The sequence below is a fragment of the Prionailurus bengalensis genome, chromosome C1 (genome assembly GCF_016509475.1).
Source record: "Prionailurus bengalensis isolate Pbe53 chromosome C1, Fcat_Pben_1.1_paternal_pri, whole genome shotgun sequence".
Classification (NCBI taxonomy): Eukaryota; Metazoa; Chordata; class Mammalia; order Carnivora; family Felidae; genus Prionailurus; species Prionailurus bengalensis.
In genome coordinates, this window is record NC_057345.1 from 24,836,860 (window position 1) to 24,861,036 (window position 24,177).

The 24,177-nt window shown below is 40.4% G+C and overlaps 2 protein-coding genes across 8 annotated transcripts in view; one reads left to right on the forward strand and one right to left on the reverse strand.

The window, feature by feature from the left end:
• Positions 1 to 5,636, reverse strand: part of YARS1 (tyrosyl-tRNA synthetase 1) — a 28,519-nt gene extending 22,883 nt beyond the window's left edge. The window contains exons 1-3 of one of the 2 annotated variants that reach the window (XM_043578634.1): positions 5,413 to 5,636; positions 2,210 to 2,356; positions 1,895 to 2,070 (exon numbers count right to left, since the gene is read on the reverse strand). In XM_043578634.1, coding sequence (XP_043434569.1) covers positions 1,895 to 2,070; positions 2,210 to 2,356; positions 5,413 to 5,577 — 488 coding nt within the window. In that variant the 5' untranslated portion in view covers positions 5,578 to 5,636. Of the gene's footprint in view, positions 1 to 1,894; positions 2,071 to 2,209; positions 2,417 to 5,412 lie in introns of both variants that reach the window. The other variant, XM_043578635.1, reaches the window with a different exon arrangement.
• A 173-nt stretch (positions 5,637 to 5,809) lies between these two features.
• LOC122482112 (S100P binding protein) overlaps positions 5,810 to 24,177 on the forward strand; it is a 35,406-nt gene continuing 17,038 nt past the window's right edge. Inside the window, exons 1-6 of one of the 6 annotated variants that reach the window (XM_043578641.1) lie at positions 5,832 to 5,916; positions 12,168 to 12,280; positions 12,979 to 13,823; positions 14,458 to 14,546; positions 16,234 to 16,337; positions 19,959 to 19,986. In XM_043578641.1, the coding sequence (XP_043434576.1) occupies positions 12,981 to 13,823; positions 14,458 to 14,546; positions 16,234 to 16,337; positions 19,959 to 19,963 (1,041 nt within the window). In that variant the 5' untranslated portion in view covers positions 5,832 to 5,916; positions 12,168 to 12,280; positions 12,979 to 12,980 and the 3' untranslated portion in view covers positions 19,964 to 19,986. Of the gene's footprint in view, positions 5,941 to 12,167; positions 12,281 to 12,978; positions 13,824 to 14,457; positions 14,547 to 16,233; positions 16,338 to 19,958; positions 19,987 to 24,177 lie in introns of all 6 variants that reach the window. The other 5 variants (XM_043578640.1, XM_043578636.1, XM_043578637.1 and 2 more) reach the window with 5 other exon arrangements.

Sequence of the window (24,177 nt, forward strand, 5' to 3'; positions counted from 1 at the left end):
ATGCTTTGGCTTTAAGCAGTAAGCCTGGTTTGTCCCCACTGCCAGCTTCCTGCCTGGAGCCCAGCAAACCTGTAACTTCAGCCCAACTCACCAATTTGCATTTCAATTCTGTGTCTCTTACCACAGAGATATTTGGCTTGTTTTTGAACCTGGCTATGTCCTTTGTTTTGTTTTGTTTTTTTAAATATTTTTATCATTGCTGTTGTCTGGAACAGAGGGAGTGCATCAAAGTGCACACTTACAAAGCCATCTTTCTTTGAAGTCACTTTTGTATATACAAAAAGATCAAGTGACTTTGAAGCAAGGTAGCTTTATTTATTTATCCCATCTCCTCCTACCCCAAATTCTATTCAATTCTAGAATAAAAACCTTGCCTGAATCCTTCACTGTTATGATCCTGGTACCTAGAACAGAGTCTGGCATATAGTAAGAACTCAATAAGTGTTTGCATGACTCCTTCCCTCACCTTCTTCAGGTCTTGGTCTAATATCTTCTTATCATAGAAGTCTTCTCTAACCACTCTATTCAAACAGAAACCCCCCACTCCCCAAGAACTTTCTCTCCCCCACTCACCTGCTTTGCAGCACCTATCACCATCTGACACACTATATATACGTTACTCGTTCATGTGTTGTCTTTGGCTGTATCCCCTTGCTTAAACGTAAGGCCCGTTAAGATAGGGGTTTTTGTTTTAGTTTACTTCTGTACACCCAGGACCCAGAACAGGGCTTCCCATCTAATAAGTGCTTCATAAATATCTGTAGAATAAATGTAAATATAAACGGAATCTCAGGCGCTCTACTGAAACTGTGGATTCAAACATCTGTGTACGTTAGAGTGTTATGTGCCTTATTTGAAACTTTAAATGTTCAAAGTGAGGAAGGATAAAGAAAATTATGATCAATGAAGTAAAAAGAGAAATGAACTTGTAAGCAAGAGATCTGCGCTCACATCCTGGCTCTTCTACTTACTGAAAGTATAAACTTGAGAAAGTTAAATCTGCATGTGTTTCCTTATCTGTGAAATAGGACATACCAATGCTTACCTTAAAAAGTTGTTCTGGGGTGCCTGGGTGGCTCAGTTGGTTAAGTGCCCGACTTCGGCTCAGGTCATGATCTCACGGTTCATGAATTCGAGCCCCACGTCAGGCTCTGTGCTGACAGCTTCAAGCCTGGAGCCTGCTTTGGATTCTATGCCTCCCTCTCTCTCTGCCCCTCCCCTGCTCACACTCTGTGTCTCTCTCTCAAAAATAAATAAACATTAAAAAAATTAAAAAAAAAAAAAAAAAAAGTTGTTCTAAGGGTTCACATGCAAAAGTGACCAGTAGAGTGATACATAGTTTAATTGAGGTTTTAAAAATTAAAAAAAAAATATGGAGATTATGAGGCGGCAGGGAGAAATGACTTAGGAAATTACTTAAGTTAAAAATATTAGGACAGAAAAATTGTATCTTTGCTAATATTACAAGTATGAATAAAATTGATAAACGTATGAAGCAGTAAAAATTGTTGGGGAGGTGAGAAACAAGTGAAATATTTTTCTTTCACATTTATTTTATCATTATTTGCTGAGGCTGGAGGCTGGAAGGAAAAAGGGAGGCTGAATTGTTTATCAATTCATCACTCCTCCATATGCTGGGAGCCCAGCAAGGCCAAGGACTTTGCTTTGGTTACATTTGTATCTCCAGCAAAATGGATAGTACACAGGCCTTCACAAGTCAGTACATTTCTGATGGATGAGTTAAGAGGACAAAGAGTATAAATTTTTTAATGGCTTTTAATTGGTAGGGCCAAAGCACTGCTAATCCAAATTTACAGAGTGCCTGGACTCCACAGGACCTGTAATTAGCTAGACGCATGAGAGCTACAAGGAGGGTGGATGATCCAGAACTTACTTGCTGAGCTGGTAATCAGTGCCTTTGACGAACCTGAGCTTCTCCAAGGGCACACCAATGCTCTCCAGCATTGCCTTGATCACATTCTCATAGTAGCTGGTTCGGAGTTCTAGAAGTTCCCATGGGGCTTTCATGTTATCCAGGTAAGCGTGAAGGTCCGCAAACAGAATCGTTACCTGGTCATAACAGATGAGGGACCGCCAAAATGTGATTCTGTCCAAGTCCCTCCAAACACCCCTCTTTCCCCTGCCCTTGTTAAATCTCTTTCTTGGCCATTCCCCAGGGAACTCCTTGATTTATAACCTTACTTCTTACCTCACATCCTGCTTTCAGGAAGTCTGCAATCTTAGACATAGGCACGAAGTAAGCCACGTGTGGCTTGCCTGTGGTTGCTGTTCCCCAATAAACTTTAAGCTCCCGCTCCTTGAGTATCTCCTTCAGCTTGTCTTCCCCCAGAACCTCCTGTTGTGGAAGCAGAAGAGCTGGTTTAATGCTGGTGCCCCACCTTGCTCATCCTTTACCCTGTGGCAAGGAAAACAGAAGCATGTGTCATTGGGGGGTCTAAGCTCAGAGCCAGCAGGGAGGTCCAGCCATGCTCTCAGTGTCAAGTGACAGTCAACCTAAGTTGGTGCTGTTGCCAGTGAAATGCCACCATGTTAGAAAACTGGACACGTCCCTACCTGCACGATCCCTTCCATCTACTCTAACTCATGTTCCTTCCTTTCATCGTCAACTTCTTGAAATAGCTGTCTCTTCTTCTGGTCTTTATCCCATGTTGCTAAATTCAATGAAACCTTTTTAGTCCTCACTCCCTCCCGGAGCACTCTCCTCTTTTGGTCCTCCCCTATTTTATTCTCTTAGTTGTCCTCCTACTTCTTTGGCTGGTGGCTCAGATTTCTTGGCAGCGGTTCTTCTTCCTAATCATTAAATATTAGCAATCCTGCGGCACCTGAGTGGCTCAGTCAGTTAAGCGTCTCATTTCGGCTCAGGTTCTCATGGTTCATGAGTTCGAGCTCCGCTTTGGGCTCTGTGCTGATAGCTCTGAGCCTGGAACCTACATCGGATTCTGTGTCTCCCTCGCTTTCTGCCCCTCCCCCGCTCGCGTGAGTGTGTGCACGCGCTCGCGCGCTCTCTCTCTCTCAAAAATAAACATTGGAAAAAAATTTTTAAAAATTAGCAATGCTTGCAGCCCTATCTCTTCTCTTCTTACTCTACATTCTCCCTAACTGATCCCTTTCGAGTTGCTTCAGTTACTACTCATGAGCTACTAACGACCAAATTTCCTGCTCATACCCATATATAGAACAGTGTACTTGTTATCAACCCAGTTAATTCAAACTCAGCATGTTCAAAATTAACCTCATGCTCTCACCTTCCCACCTCACTCCCCACCCATCTTTTTCATTTATAGTTTCACCCCAGCGCAGTAAATGGTAACTATCATTCACCAAGTTGCCTAAGTTACCCCAAAGCTCCTAAATCCTCCTCCTCTCTGCCTCCATCGCACTCCCCTGGTCTAGGCCATCAGCTCATACCAGGACTACTGTAAACAGCTTTCTAACAGCTTGCTCTCTCCAGCCCATGTTCCAGAAAGCAGCCAGAGAGATCTTTAAAACTCAAAACTTGATTAACTTGTTCACCTATTTAGATACGGTAATGATTTCCTTTTGCCCTAAGACAGTATTGGAAAAATCCTTATAGGTCAATATGCTGCTAATAAAAGAGATCTTAGTGTCTCTTCAAGGGATGGTTTGGGGAGGCTGTTGGAAGCCATGAAAGACAAAAACTGTTTTGCTGGTTTGAATCACCTGTTAGCAGGACTTATTCAAATCCTGTTTCAAGGTGGCTGGATGGTGGATCCTGCATTCTCCAAGCCCCTGACTATTTGGACACTTGGAGAGTTCTTGCCACAAGGTCATATTACTTACTCTTGAAAACCTGAGTGAGTCATTGCCATTAGCTCTATTTATGCTTTGTCCCCAACCAGTATTATTTTGTGGAAAGAGACTAGGACAAAGGATCTGGCTAAGAGGAAGCATGCAAAAATTACCGATTGAGATCAAGTTACGAGTAGAAAGAACCCAAATGTCCACCAACGGACGAATGGAGAAACAAAATGTGATATATCCACATAATGAAATATTTCTCAGCCGTAATAAGAAAATTCTGATAGGTGTGACAACATGGATGAACTCTGAAAACACGCTAAGTCAAAGAAATGAGACATAAAAAGCCACATATTACACGGTCCCATTCATATGGAATGTCCAGAATAGGCAAATTAGAGACGTAAAGTAGATTAGTGTTTCCCTATGGCTGCGGGGAGTGGGAAATGGGCAGTGATTGCCAGTGGGTACAGGTTTTATTTTGGTGATGAAAAAGTTCTGGAATCAGATAGTGGTGATAATTGTACAACCTTGTGACTATACTAAAACCCACTGAATAGTATACTTTAAAAGAATGAATTTTATGGTCTGTGAATCGTATCTCAAAAAAGGTAAAAAGAAACCCAAACTGTGGCCGAACCGATGTATCACTGCTCTTAGAATAAACTCCAATTTTAAGCATAACTTGCAAGGCCTTCATAACCTGGTTCCTCCTTACCCCTTCTCAACAAACAAGTAAAATATATAGTACGTCAGATGGTGATAAGTTATATGGAGAAACAACAAAGAAAAAAGCTAGAACAAGGGATTAGACAGTTCTGGTGGCAGGGGGTTTGTTATTTAAATGAAGTGGTCAGGAGAGGCCTTCCTGATAATGTGACAATAGTCAGAGGCCTGAAGGAGGTAAAGAAATGAGCAATATAAATATTTATTAAGGGTTTGATCTGCACTTTGCTTATCCTACTCCTGCGAATTTAGCCTTCTCTCTGAACCAGTGTTCTTTCTCCCCTCTGGGTCTTGACCTGGGTTCTTACCTAAAATGCTCCCCGCCCTCCCCCCCCCCCCCCACCCCGACCCATTCTTCTGCTGGTTAACTTCTACTCCCGCAGTTCCTGGAAACAGCAGGAACAGATGTGGAGTGAAGTGATTTGCATCGCCAAGGCGCAGTTCAGAGATCACTTCCTCAGCCTTCCCTGACACTGCCCCAGCCCTCTCCCCTAAATTCCTCCCAAAGCTCCACGGGTAGTACTTGACAGTCCTTGTTTCAACTGTAACTAAGTGCCTGAATTATGGGTTATTCTTAACGTCTGATTCCCTCTCCAGACAAGCCCTGGGAGGGCAGGGCCCTGACGTATCGCCTGGCACATAATAGGGTGGGTGGGGTAGCAGCCCTAGATTCAAAGCTTGGCTCAATACAAGGTGACTGCACACAGGTGAGCCCACTGTCATTTCTGTGGGACCCAGATGACTGCTGCTTGACTGAACGACTGACCGACCAACCAGCAGTCTCTCTGAATTGCCTCGGTGCGGAGCCCCCGACCCCACACAGTTAGGACCCTGTAGTGGCACTCAGGGTCACTGGACCTCGAGCCCCCAGTCCTTGACAGCGCATTTCCAACCCCGAGGCCCTACCTGCAGGTTCCGGGTGATAAGGTGCAGCTTCTCTTCAGGGCTCGGAGCGTCCCCCATGGCACCGTCGCCCCTGCTTCCCGCGCTCAGGCCGGCACCGCGCCGCTTCCTCGGTCGCCGCCGCCGCCGCGTGCCGGGAAGTGGCACGCGGGCCCAGTTAGGTTGCATCAGCTGAGCTCGTCGCTCGGCTTGCTCGGCCTGGACCCTTCGCCTGAGAGCGGCCAGGGAAGAGTCAGGAGCAGCTGAGAGTCGAGCGGGTCGATGAGACGAGAAGGGGAGGAGCCAGTAGGCAGGATAGGCGGTACGGGGGCGGGGTCGCCGCGCCTGCGCGGGGCACAACCCCCTGAGGGGCGGGGCGGCTTCCTGCCAATCACTGCCTGTTTGCCCTCCCCCTTGCGCTGGCCCAGTTGGCTAGGGGTGGGGGAGGTCGGGGAGGGGGCGATAAAATGGCGCAGGGGGCGGAGTGAGGCGCAGTCGTTCGCACAGGCTTCGGCCCCGCTTCCGGAGGTGAAGAGCAGGAGGGATGAAGGGGTCAGCGTTCCCGGCTGGGAGGGGGGATGGGGGCGCCTGTTGCTTCTCCAGGGGGCCGTACATGTCTGTCCACCCTGTTGAAGGGTTAGGAGGCCTTCGCCCTGCTGGGAAAGGGCTCGTTGTCGTTCCTGAGGTGATGGCGGCGGGAGGGGGAGTGTCCCTGCGCCCCACCTCCACGTCGGCTGGCGACAGATGCCCCTCACCCTGCTGAGGAAGAGGGAGGCTGTTGGGTCACCTGCGAGACGGAGAGCGCCGTCCGTCTCCCTGCCCAGTGGGGGTGGGAGGATGGGTGTGTTAGGTGGGTTGGGGGTGCTGCTGCTCCATGCCCCACTTGGGGGGCTGTTGCTAGGGAGAAGATCGTGGTCTTACAGCAGCCCCTTAAGGGCGGAGGAGAGGATGACCCACCCCTAGGGCTGGCGGGGCGTGGGTCCCGCGGAAGTGTGGGTGTGGGTGGTCACTATCAGGGTGAGGGGTGCACCACCGAGGCCTGCGGAGGAGGTCGGTTTGGCCCCTCCGGGGGGAGGGGCGCGGAGCAAGCCCGCGCTTCTCCCGCCTTCCACCGGGAGGCGGGAGTTTCTTGGTGTTTTCGGGGGAGGGAAGAAGGGAAGAGAGAAGGCCCAGCCCCAAGGGCGATGCTGTGCTGGGGCCGTTGCATTCGTAAGGAAGAGCAGGGGGAGCCCAAGTAGTGTCCTACGAAGGGTGGACTTGGGCCCGGAGGGGTTCTCGGGACTGGTGGTGCTACCAGTTCTTTCTTGGGCGGAGGGAGGGTAGTTGGCACCGCAGCGGGGGGCCCGGAGAAGGGAAAGAAGTGATTGAATTGCTCACCTGCTGCCCCACCCTGATCTCCAGTTTCTTCTGGATTTGTTAGAGGCTGCGATCTTTGGCAATCCTGCCTAAATTAGTTTAAAGACATTTTCTTCTAAAGAAGAAACCTGTTGCTGCATTTTTTTAATATTTAGTTTTTATGCCCCTGTGGGATGAGAGTCCTGGAATCCATATCTAGTGAAATGTTAACCTAAAGCAGAGATTTCCAGCCCTAGGTTGTTTTTCTGTCCTACGGTGTTTCCAGTTACTTCAAAGGAAGTTGCAGAATTCTTACAGATAATTTCAGTTCACTTTGATTTTGTTTAAATGTTATGCCCATTTTATAGAGAGATAAAGCCTAGTGAGTGTCTTTTGTGCCGCGTGCCTCACATGTATTGGATATGGGAAAGGTTGGAAATCAAAGGCCTGTCCCTTGGAAATATTCTTTGCTCTTGGCCATAGCTTGGTAATGGTCTTGGTTTTAGAACCTTGAAAGAGGGATATGGGGTTGTGTCTGGTGTTGCAGTTTTAGTGGCCTGAATAAAATAAGGCTCTGTGCTTTAAGGCAATAGGTTTTCTTAGGTACGATAAAAATAGAAAGGGAACCAGTTTCTGAGGTTGCAGCTAGGTGGTTTGAGAACAGAGCGAGGGGGTGGTAAACTGAAGTGTGAAGAAGGGGGTGGACAGGTGAGAGAGACATGGAAGGACAGAATAGGGTCACAGAAGGGATGGGGAGCAGAGGAATAAGAGACAGACTTGGAGATGGGAAAAATACTCTTCCCTTAAAAATAAAGAGATCTCATTTTAGGTGGCAGTTACAAAGCAAGTGCCAAGAAAGTCAGCTAATGGTAGGATGGCAGACAGAGAAGTACTAAGGCCGTCTTGTGGAACTTCATTTTAGAACTTAATTTTATCTGAGTTTTTTTTTCCCCCCACCTCTTGCAAATTCATTAAATACCAACTTTCATTAGTATAGGGCTTTTAGGTTTAGAGTGCTTTCATAAACATCCCCTCATTTGATCTTCATAATCGGTGTTTGAAGTTAACAGTGTATAATTATCCCCCATTTTTCAGATGAGTGTTCTCATCTGTATTGAGGTTCAGAGACTTTCAGTGACTTGCGGAGGTCTCTGAATTTTAGTGCAGTTCCTCTATACAAGACACTTCAGTAACCATTAATTTGCAGGATTTGCCTGATATTTCAGACGTGCACACAGCCTGGTCTTTGATTCAGTGGCAATATGGTTGAATGCTGGGTTAAACTAGAAGAGATTAGAGTATACTGGATAATTTCTTAACAAGCAAGGACCTAGGGGGAGTTCTCTATTAGATTAGCACTCTTTCCTACCATTTCTATGCTTCCTTAAGATTCTCTAGGGGTCAGGGAGGTGATGATGTGGGATGAAATAGAAACTATAGCCAGTACTTATTTAGCTTTTCCATTGTGCTTCTATTGTGCTAAGTGCTCTATGTTCACGGTCTCATTTAATTCTGGCAACAACACTATGAGGTAGCTACTGTGATGGTCTCTATTGTACAGAAGAGGACATTTGAAACTTCAGAATGTAATCATTGTCTTTCTCCACTGGCTTCTTAATTTAGAAATATTTTTATTCAATATTTTAAGCATATGAAATTTGTAGGAAGTAACAAAATAATACCATTATGCACACCATTCAGCTTTATCTTTCTTATTGATGTAGGCAAGCTGAATCTGAGGACTCAGAGGGGTCTGAGGCTCAAGAGAGTCCTTGGCTTAGTTCAGGATAGAAATCAAATGTGAGCCAGGAGGAAGTGAGAACAGAGTTCATTGAATAGTGTAAGTGAGAGAGTAGAGCAGATGGAGTGTCTGGGAGACTTGGAAAAGGAAAAGTGAGTCTCTCTGTCACTTGGGGTTATGAATTTATATTGGAAGGGGGTCCAGGGTACATGTTCTTTCAAGAACCCAACATAGCCTCTGATCAAAAGTGAGTGTCAGGAGAACAATAGGTGTTATTCCATAAATTACCAAAGGGAGGGGGTATTGATGCCAGTGTTGGCCAAGGTTTGGAGCTAATGTCCTGGAACATGTTTGGGATCCAGTTGTCTTAGATGTTATCAGGTGTTTCAGGGCTTAGGATGGAACTTAGAGGAATGATTAACTTTCTTGCCTCCCCCTTGGAATGGGAACATAACTTCCTTTATTTTACTTTCATTATGTTGCCATATTTTTTTTTAAGTAGTTTCTACACACCTAACATGGGGCTCGAATTCATGACCCCAAGATCAAGAGTCTCAAGGTCTACTGACTGAGCCAGCCAGGCACCCTCCGCCATGTTTCTTGGAGGTCTTTTTGTTATTTATTTATTTATTTATTTATCTATTTATTTTTTAAGAAGTAAAACATTACAGATAGAATTGAAGGTACTCATGCCCCCTTGACCTTCCTCTTCCCTCTCTACCACCAGAAGTAACCACTATCCTGAATTTTGTGCTTCCTAGTCCCATGCATATTTATTATATTATATAATATAATATATATCTGGTATATATCTATCTGGTATTGTTTCTTTAACAAATTGCAAGGAAAAAAAAGATGGGGAACCTATAGATTAAAATATAAAACATGTCAGCCAATTGCAGTGTGTGGACTTATATGGAAACCGATTTTTTTCAATCTTAAAAAATAAGACATTTATAAAATAATTGGAAACCTGAACCATGTATTTTATGATAAGGAATTCCTGTTATTTACAGATGAAATGATGTGATGCCTGGGATTTGCTTCAAAATAATCCAGTAAAGGGGGGAAGTGGATGGGACAAGATTTACTATGGGCTGATACTTGTTGGGGCTGAGTGGTAGATCTTTGAGAGTTTGTTATACTGTTGTGATTTTTGTATATGTTTTAAGTTATGTATAATAAAAAGCATTTTTAATGAGGAAATAAAATTGTGGAGAGAATGATTTGTGCAAGTTAAAAATTATCTGTATATTGTATTGTTTTGCATAATTTTGCTCCCAAACCTATTGGAACATTCTCTGAAAGAAACTCAGAAGAGCCAGCTCTGTGCTTCTGGATGTCATGTAGTAGAGGGATTGATGTTTTCAGTTCTTGTGAAGGATATTGATCCTATGTGTGCACAGTAAAGTTTGCCAATAACCATGATTGTCTTCCAGTGAGGTTTGGCTGCATTCAGGAGTATTTCTCATGTTCTTCTGTTCTACCTGGGAAGTCCGGGGAAGCCTGTGTTTAATAAAGTGGCTTAAGTTATTTTTGCTGAGGGATTAAAAGCCCTCTTCAGTATCTTTATCTTTCATAGTATGTTAGAGAGTGTGAAATTGGAAAGCTCTGCCATTTGCTGACTGACCCTGGGCAAATCTCTGACAAGGGTAGCAGGAAAAAGCATTACCTTTGGAATTAGACCTGGGTTTAGATCCTTGTTCTAGCATTATTAGCTCTGTGTGCTTGGTTAAGTTACTTCCTGCCTTTTTTTTTTTTAAGATTTTATTTTTTAATCTCTGCACCCAGCATAGGGCTCGAACTCACGACCCTGAGATCAGGAGCCACATGCTTTACAGACTAAGCCATCCAGGCACCCCTCTTAATGCTTCTTAACCTGAGTTTCCTAAGAGTGAACATTTATTGAACTCTTCATTTGGGCAAGCCAACTGCTTGAACTAGACCTTTTGGAAGAAGTTTGAATGAGAATGGAGATAGTGGCTTAGAAAGGGCTTCTCAGAAATAAAGCTGCTTAACCCGGTGCCTATGATACTTGTGCTTTACACCTACAAACTTTACATATAAACTTTTTCTTACTGCTGCCTAAAGAAATAATATAAAATAACCCAGTCACTGTGCAGAGAAATTACTTTTTCTTCATAGAGGCACCTGTTTCAGTGCCTGCAGTGCCTGGAACTCTCTCACAACAATGCTGGAATATTGGTAAAATAAGATAAAAAGTCTCAGCAGCCCTAAGTTTAAATGCAACAGAAAGCTTAGTTTAATATTGTAGAGTTATGTTGAGTGAAATTAGAAGTCGTAAAATGTCTCGTAGTGACTGGTTTATAATAGGTACTTAATATTTCTTTTTGTCCCATCTCATAAGATGGGTAAGTTTAAGTTCCTTCTTTAATTTTTTTTAAATTTATTTTACCCCTAGTTTTGTTGAGATACAATTGACATATAGCACTGTATTAGTTTAAGGCATACAACATAATGATGTATGTACATAATGCTAAATGATTACCACAGTAAGAGTAGTTAACACATACCAACTCACATAGTTATAAATTTTTCCTTGTGATGAGAACTTTTAAGATCTACTGTCTCAAGCAACTTTCAAATATAAAAATACAGTATGGTTAACTATGTAAATCCTTTCTAATGCTAGTGTTCTGTAATACCTCTCTTTTTCTTCTCATTCTCTAGTACTTTATTATTCATACCATTTTATATTTTCTGATATTAGTGCATAACTTTCAATGTTGTCTTCCTACCAAGGTAGGAGACTGTATCTTTGTTTTTAAGAAGTCATATAGAAATATGTCTTGCTCAGTATTGTGTGATGATAGTAGCTCAGAAAATGTTTTCTGAAAGAGTGCATGAACTAAAGCTAAAATTCAGAGTGTGAAGGAAAAGTGGGGTGGGGGGAAATCACAGTTAAAAGGCTAACAGGGAGTTTTTGAAATTGAGTTTAGTGTATAAGCATTTCTTAATAGCTTCTCAGATCTTGACGTGATGTGTGAAATACAAGCTTTATGACCTTTACCATCTAGAAAATAATTTCAATTAGGTCCATCACTGTGTAAAAGCTAGGTTTTGATTACATAAGTAATATACAAATATTCAAGTAGAATAGTTGACATTATTCAGAATGACACTGAAGTCTTCCCTTGAGATCTCTTGGTCCCATCATAGGTTATAACAGTCATCAGTTTTATATTTTTCTGGATCTGTTCTTTGCATTTATATATAAACTGAAAATGAGATGTTGGTATGTGTGATCATGATGAACTTCTAGATCTTGGTGGGATCTTAGACATTGCCTAGTCTGCCTTCCCACCCCTTTCCCATTTTATAAATGAGACAAATCCAGGGATTTAGTGACTTGCCCAAATTATTACAGCTGGTTAGTGACAGAACCAGGACTATAAGCAAGGTCTCAAGACTCCCAAGCCAGTATTTGTCTTACGGGAGCAGATGATAATTCTCAAGAAAGAACAAATTGTTGGGAGGAACAAAACTAGTTCCTTAGTTGCATAATTTTCCCTCTAAAGATTTTTCTTTGATGTTCTTGACTCAAAATCCAACTTTCTGGTATTTAAAAAAAATCAAGATCAAAATTAATAGGTGGAGCACCTTAAAGCATAATACAGTTGACTTTGTAATTAGCAGAGTTGAAAGTGATGAGAAGATCCTCTAATTTTCTTTGTGCCTGCAGGAAGGTGGGAGTCAATCATTTTGACAAGTCTCCTGAAAGGAACAGCTAGCAGGAGCTGAAACCTTTTTCCATTTGGTCTCGTGGCAAAGAGATCACGCCAGCAGCTCCACACAGTATGGAAGACAATTCTTGTATTCTTAAAGTTTTTTTTTTAACTTTAAAAGTTATACGTGTTTGTTTTTTCAAAGTGTAAACTGAAAATCCAAGCATTTTACACAATATATATTTGTTTTCCTTCTATGTTGTGGATATTATTCCATGCTAGTATATAGTGATCCATTTCATTGTGTTTTTAAATAGTTGTAAAGTATCCCATAGAATGAGTGTACCATGATTCCACTAAATAGTTCCGGTCATGGACATTAAGGTTCTCTCCAATATTTGGCTATTTTGAATAATTCTGCTTTGAACATCCTTATAAATGTATCGATGTGCATTTGTATAGATACTACTGTAGGAAAAATTGCCAGAAGTAAAATTGTGGGGTCAAATGGTATTGCAAATTACTCTCCACAAAATATTGTGCTGACTTAATATTCTTACTCTGATTGTGAGAGCGCTTGTTTCCTACATCCTTACCAACTTAGATATTGTGACATCTTAATTTTTACTATTTTGTTAGGAAAAAAGCATGTCACTGTTCGAATGTGTATTTCCATGATTCTGGTAAGGTTAAATATCTTAAAATTCTTTCTCATGTTATAAGTCATGGTGCAAAGAATTTGAAATATTAGGATACTACCACTCTATAAAACAGAAGTTGATATAGGGATTTCCTGTACCTTGGTGAAACTGTTTCTTATTTTTCCAGATATGACTTGCTCACTAGTGCCCTCTGAACAGTCTTCTGGGACTTCTCTTTTGCCTAAAGACAATGCCCCATTTTCATGGGGCTCCTCGGATGAGGATGGATTGGATGACTCCTTGCTGGATCTGTCTGAGGGAGAAGAAGATGATGGCCATTTCAGTTTCACAGAGGAAGATATTCAGGAGCTCTTGAAGGATGATGACCTATCAAATGAGCACTTTTCTTGGGGAGGAGGGTTGCTTAAAGATGACAGCAGTCACGTTGAAAAGGGAGGGAAAGGGGATCAAATTCTATTTGATACTTCCCAAGAGAAAAATTCATCATACACCTTGGGACCAGTAGCTGAGACCCCTGGCCTCTTAAAACTACCTCAACTAAGTACATCAGTTGGTCATGGCCCAACTCCTACTAAACCGTTAAACAGACACTTTGCACTAGAAAAGAATCTTGTAAAAGTAACAGTTGCACCATTTAATCCAACAGTTTGTGATGCTGTGCTTGATAAGGACAAGACTGATTTATCCAAAGATCTTGAAAAGCCCTCCTCCCTTGGGGAAGAGATGAGAGAAGATGGTCTTAGCCCAAATGAGAGCAAACTCTGCACTGAGTCTGAAGGGATCAGTCCCAATAATTCTGCTTGGGATATGCCCCCGCTCTCTTCTCCAGACAGTAACTTTCAGCAAACTGTGTCTGATAAAAATATGCCTGACAGTAAGAAAGCTACACCTGTATTCTCTCAGATCTTGGACAATTCAGAGACTCCTCATTTGGGGTCATCCTGGAAAAATGGATCACATAAATCAAATTGTGAAATGACGTTTCCAGTTGTTTCCAGTTCATCAAACAAAGTACGTATATTTTTTCAAGGTAAAGAGAAAAATTATTTTCATTCACAAGCTGTATAGCAAAGCTTTGTATTCATCAAACAAATTGGGATTTGAACCCTGACTAGAACTGTGACCTTGGGAAAATTATTTAGCCTCTCTGTTCTCTCATATTTCTTATCTATAAATTGGACTAAATAATACTTCACACATATATGGTAAGGATTAATGAAATAATGTCTATATGGTAACTGGTATATACTATTAAATTGCTATTATTGGCTAATTACTAAGATAATGATGATATTACTATTACTTTTCCTTTTTTGGGGGTTTTAACCCTAAGTCTCAATCTCTGGTTGCTATGCTAAATGAGATACAGCACCTGATCAGCCACTGAAGAGCTAAAAAATCTTCGACAATTTACCTAACCTCTTTAAGCCTGATTCCCTGTCAAATGGACATACAACTTAGGGTTTCTTTCTTTTCCTTAAAATTAGTTATTATCTCATTGAAGGCATCTGCTATAGTGCTTGTTACACAGTAGGGTACAGGAATATGCCTTTGTAGCCTAATAGTTTAAGAATATGTCTGTAAATGGTGTTTTCAGTTTTTTGTTTTTTTTTTTTTTATGACTATCTTCTGCTTTGAATGAAAGCAGAATGTTCTTGACAAGGATTCTGGGAAGCCGAAAGTCAACGAGAGAAGACTAGGCAAAGTCATACCTGTTCTGCAAGCCAAAAGAAGGTAACAGTATGATAATATTCTGGTTTCTGTTGGTTCTCTTCAATTTCTGTCTTCCACTCCTCCATTTCCCCTTAATGTGGAATAACACCATGCACCAGGAGTAAGCATACTTTAAGTTCTGAGACCACTAACGTGTAGCTGTCTAACCTTGGGCAAGTCAAATAATCTATGTTTATTTGTCAACAAAATGAGGCGAATGATGCCTTCCCTGCTGTTTCTCACAGTTATTTTGAAGAGTCAGAAAGACCTATTAGTGAAAACACTGTATAAATGTAAGATTTCTTTTCCTGTGTATGGGGAAGCCTGGTCACAGGTACGATAGGAAGTTAGAATAATTTGAACACAAACATTAAAATACAACTATGAGAAGATCATTTAGTCATCTCTTCCAACTTGAATGCAGCTGTCCTTGAGGGAAAATTCTAGTAGAGGTTGCAGATTTGGGTCACTTTACAATCTGTTCTCTTGTTGCCAGGAGATGGCAGTGTCTCTACATGGGCCTTTTCAATTAGCAGAGCTTTTTTTTTTTTTTTTTTTTTAATGTTTATTTATTTTTGAGAGAGAGGGAGACAGAGTGTGAACAGGCGAAGGGCAGAGGGAGAGAGGGAGACACAGAATCGAAGCAGGCTCCAGGCTCCAAGCTGTCAGCACAGAGCCCGACGCGGGGCTTAAACCCACAAACTGTGAGATCGTGACCTGAGCCGAAGTCAGATGCTTAACCGACTGAGCCACCCAGGTGCCCCATAGCAGAGCTATTTTTTAGGTTGAGTCAGATTGACTTCCCTACAAAGGGATTAAAAAAAATTTTTTTATTACACAGATATTATATTTATTTTGCTTTAAATTTTTTTTAAGTTTATTTTGAAAGAGAGAGAGAAAGCACACAGGGCAGAGGGAGAGAGAGAATCCCAAGCACTCTGCACCACCAGCACAGAGCCCTATGCAGGGCTCAAACCCACAAACCACTAGACCATGACCTGACCTGAAGTCAGGAGTCGGAAGCTTAACCAAATGAGCCACCCAGGCTCTCCTCTGCTTTAAATTCTTTTTAATGTATTAGAAATAAGGCTAAAGTTTCCTTTGACTGCTATCCTTAATCCCAGTTTTTTTGTTTGTTTTGTTTTCTTTGCACAATTGAGGGAAACTTGGTGAATTACTTACAGTGGAAGTTATACCAAAGAGCCAAATCAGGCTACTTAGAACAGTTACGAATTTATCATCTCCATATTCTAATCCACTGACTCCATAGTACAGTGCAAACAGGATGAGCAAGGGCCAAAAATTGTTCTTGCCAAGGTCACCAGTATTCTAACTGCCACACCCAGCTGGTTCTTTTTGGTCTTTATCTCTTTGAGTTTTTCTGTGGCTCTGTGAAGTTATTTCTTGATTAACCTTGAATTACTCAACAAGTGCTTACTTTCTCTGGGGACTGGATAATCTTCACTTTCCTATGCCTTGTTAACAGGAGGTTGTATCTGTTTCTCATCTTCCTTTTTTTCTCAGCTCCATACTTGATTTCAGCTTTATACTATGTGACTAACACTGTCTTCTGTCACTGGATCTTAAAGAGTATTTTGCCTCTGAAAGTTAGTTGTTCTAACTGATCAGCAATATATGACTTCTCTCTATAAACACTACACTCATGGTTCTAATGGGCTGTTTTTCCTCCCGGTTTGCTTTGTTCAAGGACTAATGTTCCGACGTTTTCACAATCAGATCTAGAAAAGCAGAAGCAAAGTTATCTCAAGGAAGTCATTGCTCATATAGAACACCCAAAGGACACTAACCAAGGTAACATGGTAACCAGAGAATGGCATGTAAAAGATGTGATGGGACTTCTTTTTTTTTTCCAGTGTAATATAGATTAAACTGGGAGATTATTTTGAATTTTCTAAAATCAATGAGAAAGATAACTTCTTTACCCAAAGATTTTTACTTTAAAAGATTGCCTAACCAAATAATTCCCCAAGTGGTTTGGCTAACCTGTATTAGAGAGGGGTCCAAGGAGACTCATACCACTATGTGAAGAGTGCGTCTTCCATGGCTGAGGGCTGTAACCAGACCTGTAGTTTTCTGATAGGGAATTTTTTTGTCTGAAAAATAGAAGTGGATGACCAAGGGCTGCTTAGTAATCACTAGTGTTTTATATAGAATTATTTATTTTCCCTGTTTCCTTCAGGATTTAAATGTAAAAAGGCAGGCATTTCAAATAATATTCTGTATTTGCATTTGAATAAAAGCTCCTAAAAGGTTTTGACTACCTTCCAGATTCTTCAAGCTGAGTTCTCCCTAGTTCATTAAAAGCTACTACAAAGCAAAGTGGCCGGATTCTTTCTCCAGCCCTCAAAAGATATAGGCCCTGTTATCATTCATCCTGGACTAGTAGCTGGTGGGAAAACTCCTAAAGGGAGGGGAACTTGTGGGCTATACTGAAGGGGCTGAGGTTAGAGAGGTACTGATAAAAGTTATCTTCTCCTAAATATCACTCCATATTTGGTCATCCTCAGCTTCTTTCTCTATTCATTTAGCAAATCTTCCTCAAATATTTTCAGTGGTGCTAGGTTTGAAGATTAGGAATTTGAAACGTAAAGAGGACCAAAGTAGGGTCCTAGCTTTCTAGGAATTGATAGTCCAGAGAAGGTAAAGATGATTATGCCACAATATTGATTAGTGTTCTAAGAGAATTATGTATAACGTGCACTAGGAACAAGGAAGAAGCCCTTCTGTTTGTGTTTGGGGAGAGTGGAGGACACCCTAGGTAGGCTCCATGGGGAAAATAATTCTGTTATTCTAAGATCTGTCATAAATTACTAGTAAGAGTTTTAGGAGAATTCTTGACCAAAGATTCGGAGGAGACTACTCCCATCCCTTTTTTTTTTTTTTTTTTAAACAAATCTTTAATTAGTAGTTTTGGAACTGAGGCATCAGCCAGAAGAAGTTTTTTTTCCAGGTCCTTTTATTTTTTCTTCAAAGACTTCATTAAGGAATCAAATACTGCTTGTACTGATGGCTCAGCCCTCTGCTTGTGAGATCTCTTTGTTTGAACTATTTTAAAGTTTTGGTTTTTTTTTAAGTTTATTTATTTAGAGAGAGAGAGAGGGCGAGAAAGAGACTCTCAAGTAGGCTCCACACTGTCAACACAGAGCCCGACACAGGGCTCAAACTCATGAACTGTGTGATCATGGCATGAGCCAAAATCAAGAGTAGGATGCTTAACCAACTGAGCCACCCACGTGCCCCTTGTTTGAACCATTTTAAAGGTCTGGTGGAACTAGAGACACCCCTCTCCCATTGGCCCAGACCCCCTCGCTGCGGGTCATTAACTGGAGGGGCAGATTGAAAGAAGTTTGTGTGTGTTTAACCTCTGTGGAAGAGACTTGAGCATTGCTTTTCCCTCTGTGAGGTGACTTTCTTTTATGTCCTAGGCAATTCACACTGATGATACCCAATTATATTTCCCTTCTCGTTTGGGGCATTTAGAAGAGAAAATTTCACAAGAAACGCAATGAGCAGCTACTCATGTTACAGCGTCTTTCCAGTCTCTTTCCCACTTAGCAGTTCCTCTCCCACTTTACCATAATAATCTGTATCCCATAAGAAACAGCTAGAATAACATGCATAGGGGAAAGACAGCATACTTTAGTGGTTGAGAGAGTAAAGTCTAATCTAGAGTTAACTTCTGGGTTCATACCCTAACTCCACTGCTTACTGGCTCTGTGACCTGAGCCAATAAAACTCAGTTTTCTCATTTGCAAAATGGGTATAATAATGAGGTTTAGCATATGTGAAAATTAATACTTGTAAGCACAAGTATAATGCACAGAACAGTACCTAGCCACTAACAGTACCTAGCAGCCAACATTTATTGAATACTTGGTGTTATTTGCAAGAAAGGGTATCTTTCAAACTGAAGTTTTTATAGGTAAAGTAGTATGATGTCAGGTGTTTGTTTTCAACTCTTAAAAAAAAAGCCAAAACCCTGGAAAATTAGAGGGAACAACTTTTACAAAATGTTGATTAATTAAGCTGAGTGATAGTTATGTGGGGATTCATTATATTTTCTACTTTGTTTTTTGTTAATTTTTTTTGAAACATTCATTTTTGAGAGACAGAGTGGGAGGGGGAGGGGCAGAGAGAGAGGGAGACACAGAATCTGAAGCAGGCTCCAGGCTCTGAGCCATCAGCACAGAACCCGACACATGCTCAAACTCACGGACTGTGAGATCATGACCTGAGCTGAAGTCGGATGCTTAACCAACTGAGCCACCCAGGCGCCCCTATATTTTCTACTTTGGTGTGTATTTGAAAATATCCATAATAAAAGGTCATTATTATTATTTTTTAAGTGTGTTTTTTAGGGGATTCTTTTTTGAATTGCCATCATCACCAGTTTTATTCTAAAAATTTCAGAGTCCTCTAGCACTTGCTTCTGCTTTCCAGGAACCCAGTGTGATACCATGTTTTTGTGTTACTTCCCACTGCCCACTACTCATGCGTCCAAAGTTTAAAGATTCTGTACAAAATTGCAGAGGAGAGTGGGGATATATTTTATTCCTCCTCTATTTATATATGAAGTAAAGAGTAGCCAGAAACAAAAAGAGGAAGCATATAGTGCCTCCTGTCCTTTTTGATATGTTAAGTGCTATTTCACCTTGGAAAAGTATAACTCTCCAGGTTCTTTATTAGAAACAGAGAAATTAGTAATGTAGTTCCTGTCAATTCAGTTTGAGTTCTCTCCATTGGGTTAATGTTCTTTCACTTTATCAATAATGTGTATGTTATTGATACAGAATATGATAATACAAGTCATCCTTCAACTCCAGTATTCTAATATAAATATAATCTCTTTTTAGTTTAATGCCAGGTGAGTCTTTAATAGCATTTACAAAGAATTACCAACTACTTCCTTCCTGACATTCCAGCTAATGGAAAACTTTATATGGAATTATAAGTTCTTAGAGTAGAAAAGGAGCATTAAGATCTTCTCTTTAATCTCCTAACATATAAATCTGTTCTATATATCTTTGCCAAGTGACCATTCAGCTTTTGCTTAGAATTCTAATAACACAAAACTCATTAACTCATGAAGCAGGCCATTCATTGTTTAAAAAATTCTGATTGTTAGAAAGTTATTCCTTACACTGAGACAAACTCTACTTCCCTATAGTTTCCAGTGGTAGTTCCTAGTTGTGCCCTCTGGGATCACAAAAAATAACTATTCTCTTCCATATACTTAATGTCTTCTAAGGACCTTTTCATGTTAATTATCTCAAATTAAGATTTTTAATGATTACAAAGTATTATATAATTTATTATTCCATTTGGATAATTAGGTTGTGCCCATTTTCATTAGTAATGCTGCAGTGAACATTCTGGTCAATAAATATTTATGTACAACTCTTATTTCTATAGGATGAATACCTAGAAGTGGAATTGCTGGGTAAAGTATATAAATATTTTAAAAACCTCTGTTACATGTTACCAGATTGTCCTGCCCCCCAAAAAATGTATTAATTTTTATTGTCACCAATTTGATAGGTAAATTTTAACATATTTTGTTTTAATAATTAGTGAGGTCAAACATTTTTTATTTATGTTTATTGGAAATATATACTTGATCATGATTTTTAAAAATCATCTAGTATCTAGTTTATATTCCAGTTTCCCCAGTTGTCCCAAAAATGTCTTCTTGTAAACTGTTCAAACAGGATCGAATCAAGGTTCACGTGTTTAATTATTGTCTCCTTAGTCTCTCTTAATCTAGGTCACTTGTTTTGTAGATTGTCTCACATTCTGAATTGTGTCTGATTGTTTCCCTGTGGTGTCATTTAACTTGTTCCTCTATCCCCTGTATTTCCTATATATTGGAAGTTGGATCTGGAGGAGGGTTTAGATTCAGAGTAAGCATTTTTGACTGGTATAATTCATAGGCACTGTTATGTATTCGATCTTTATCAGATTAGGGGACACCACACAGTAACAGGGTGTTCTTTTTTTCTTTTTGGCATGGTGTTCTAACAGTGATGCTAAGTTTGATCACTTTGTTAAAGTGTTAACTGTCATATCTTTCCATTGTAAGGTGCATTTTCCCCTTTGTAATTAGTAAGTCATCTGTGGGTGTTGCTTTGGTATCATTTGAATATCCTGTTCCACAACAATTCTTAATTGTTTTAGTATTCATTGATGATCCTTGCCTAACAGCTACTACACAGAGAATTGCATAGAAAGTATTCATTTTCTAAATAATTTCTAATATAATTTCTTTTGCAATGAATACCTTCCATTCTTCTATAAAGATTTTTTTAGTATCACTATTACCTCATAGATTCTTAAAAATTAATGTTACAGTGGTCATTATATATAGTCATTACTTTTTAAAATTCTGTTTGTCTCAAGTTTGACCAGTGGGGACTCCTTCCTTCAAGTGGGCTCCTGTGTCTTCTGACATGACCCCATTAATCTTTTTTTAAATTATGGTAAGAAAAGTAATACCAATTGACCAATTAAATCATTTTTTTAAGTTTATTTATTTATTTTGAGAGAGAGAGAGTTGGGGTGGAGGGGAGAACGTGACCAGGGGAGGGACAGAGAAAGAGAGAGGGAGAGAATCCCAAGCAGGCTCCTCACTGTCAGCATGGAGCCCAATGCTGGGCTTGAACTCAGTGAACTGTGAGATCATGACCTGAGCTGAAACCGAGAGTCAGACACAACCATCTGAGCCACCCCGGCACCCCACAATTAAACAGTTTTTAAGTGTGCAGTTCAGTAGTGTCAAGTTTATTCACATTGTTGTAAAACATCTACAGAACTTTCTTATCTTATCAAACCCATTATAAAACAACTAGCCTTTTCCCCTTCCCTATAAACCCTGGTAACTGCCATGCTAATTTCTGTTTCTGTGAATTTGCCTATTTTAGATACCTCATATAAGTGGAGTCAAACAGCACTTACCTTTTTGTGATTGGCTTATTTCATTTAGTATAATGTCCTCCGTGGTGTAGCATGTGTCAGAATTTCCTTCCTTCTTATGGCTGAATAATAATCCATTCCATGTATATACCACAGTTTGTTTATCCATTCATCCTTCAATAGACATTTGAGTTGCCTCCATTTCTTGGCTATTGTGAATGATGCTGCTGTGAACATGGGTGTGCAGATATCTCCTCAAGACCCTGCTTTCAATTCTTTTGGATATGTACCCAGAAGTATTGCTAGATGGTATGGTAGTTCTACTTTGAAGTTTTTGAGGAACTTCCTTACTGTTTAACATAGTGGTTGTACTATTTTACAGTCCCACCAGTAGTGCACAAGGATTCCAGTTTCTCTGCACTCCCAGCACTTGTTATTTTCTGTTTTCTGGGAGTAGCTGCCCTTATGGTGGTTAAGTATTCATCAGTATTACAACTATGTAAATATCGTTCACTGCCAAGCCAAGCACGATACTATAGTTTCATTTTCTTGAATAATTTATTTTTCTGGAGTAATTCATGCTCTCACTTATTTTTTATTTATTATTATTTTTTTTAATGTTTATTTTTGACAGAGAGAGAGAGGGCGAGCACAGGCAGGGGAGAGAAGAGGACAAAGGATCCAAAGCAGGCTCTGCGCTAATAGCAGTGAGCCAGATGTGGGGCTTGAACTCATGAACCATGAGATCATGACCTGAGCCAGTCAGATGCTCAAGTGACTGAGCCACCCAGGTGCCCCTACCTCACTTATTTTTTAAACTACAAATTAATTTGTCTTTAATCTTTTTGCAGTTTATATCCTTATCTATGTTGTCTGTGTGTCTGGGTTGTGCCCCTCTACAAATGCACAAACATACCTAGTAATCTATCAATTCCTTTAATAATTTTTTCTGGAGACCTTCCTAGAGCCTTGTGTCCTTCTGCTCCAATTTATACTGCTTGTTCTCCAGCTTTGCTGCAGAGCTATCATCCTGGTATTTCTTTTTGCTGCCCTCCTCAGTTGACTCCTGTTCCTGGACCCCTATTTCTTCCTCTTGATCTGTTTTGGTGGAGCACCTTCTCTGAGAATTTCTAAGAAAGTGTGACATAAATTTGGATGGCCCTCTGTATCTGAAAACGTCTTTATTGCCATACTTGATTGGTAGTTTGGTAGAGAATTCTAAATGGAAAATCATTTTTATTCAGAATTTTGGAGACCTACATCTAGTCTTCTTGTTAAGAAGTCTTTTATTAATTTAATTTTTATTCCTTTTTGTGTAACTGTCTTTTTCTCTCTGGAAGTTCTTAGGGTCTTCTCTTTATCCATTATATTATGCAAAGTGTTCTACTTGCTGGGATATTTTTTTCTTACTGACTTCTTTCCTTTTTTTTTTTTTTCCTAAGTTTTTTTTTTTTTCAACATTTATTTATTTTGGGGACAGAGAGAGATAGAGCATGAACGGGGGAGGGGCAGAGAGAGAGGGAGACACAGAATCGGAAACAGGCTCCAGGCTCTGAGCCATCAGCCCAGAGCCTGACGCGGGGCTCAAACTCACGGTCCGCGAGATCGTGACCTGGCTGAAGTCGGACGCTTAACCGACTGCGCCACCCAGGTGCCCCTCTAAGTTTATTTTGATAGAGACAAAGACAGCATGAGCAGGGGAGGGGCAGAGAGAGAGGGAGAGAGAGAGAATCCCAAGCAGGCTCTGTGCTGCCAGCAGAGAGCCAGATGTGGGGCTCAAACTCATGAAACTATGAGATCATGACCTGAGTTGAAACTACAAGTGTGGTGCTTAACAGATTGAGCCACCCAGACGCCCCTTGACTTCTTTATTTTTATATTCACATTTATGATTTCTGAGAGCCTTTTCCTGTTTTGTTCCCTTTGCATATTGTGTTGTTCTTATTTATGAACTAATTTCTTATCTCAAGATTTTGTTTCTTTTTTATTGTAATTGAAATTTAGTAAACTGCACAAATTTAAAGTATACAACTTGTCGAGTTTTGACATTTGTATACACCCATGAAACTCATGCAATTGAGATAAACATACCACACCCCAAATTTTCTTTGTGTCTCTTTCTGGTCCTCCCTCCTACCTTTCCTTGACTCCTTTATTCCCCAGGCAACCACTGATCTGCTGTCACTATAGTTTGTAATTTCTAGAATTTTATGTAAACGGAATCATATAGTATATACTAGCTTCTTTCTTGAAGCATAATTATTTTGAAATTCATCATTTTGATAGTTTATTCCTATTCATCGCTGAGTAGTATTCCATTATATAAATATACCACAGTCTGTTTATCCGTTCACCTATTGATGGGTATTTGGGTTGTTTCCAAATTTTGGCTATTACAAATAAAGCTGTTATGAACATTCATGTACAAATCTTTGTATGGATATGCTTTCATTTCTCTTGAGTAAAAATCTAGTGGTAAAATGACTGGATCAGATTGTAGGTGTATGTTTAGCTGTTTTTTGTTTTTGTTTGTTTTAAGAAACTACCAAACTATTTCCCAAAGTGGTTGTACCATTTTATATTCTCACCAGCAGTGTATAAATTCCAGATCCTCCCATATTTACAAAGGATTGTTCATGCCGGTGTATAGAAATTCAGTTGATTTTTGTACATTGACCTTACATTCTGCAGCTTTGCTAAATTCACTAGTTTGTTTTGGTAC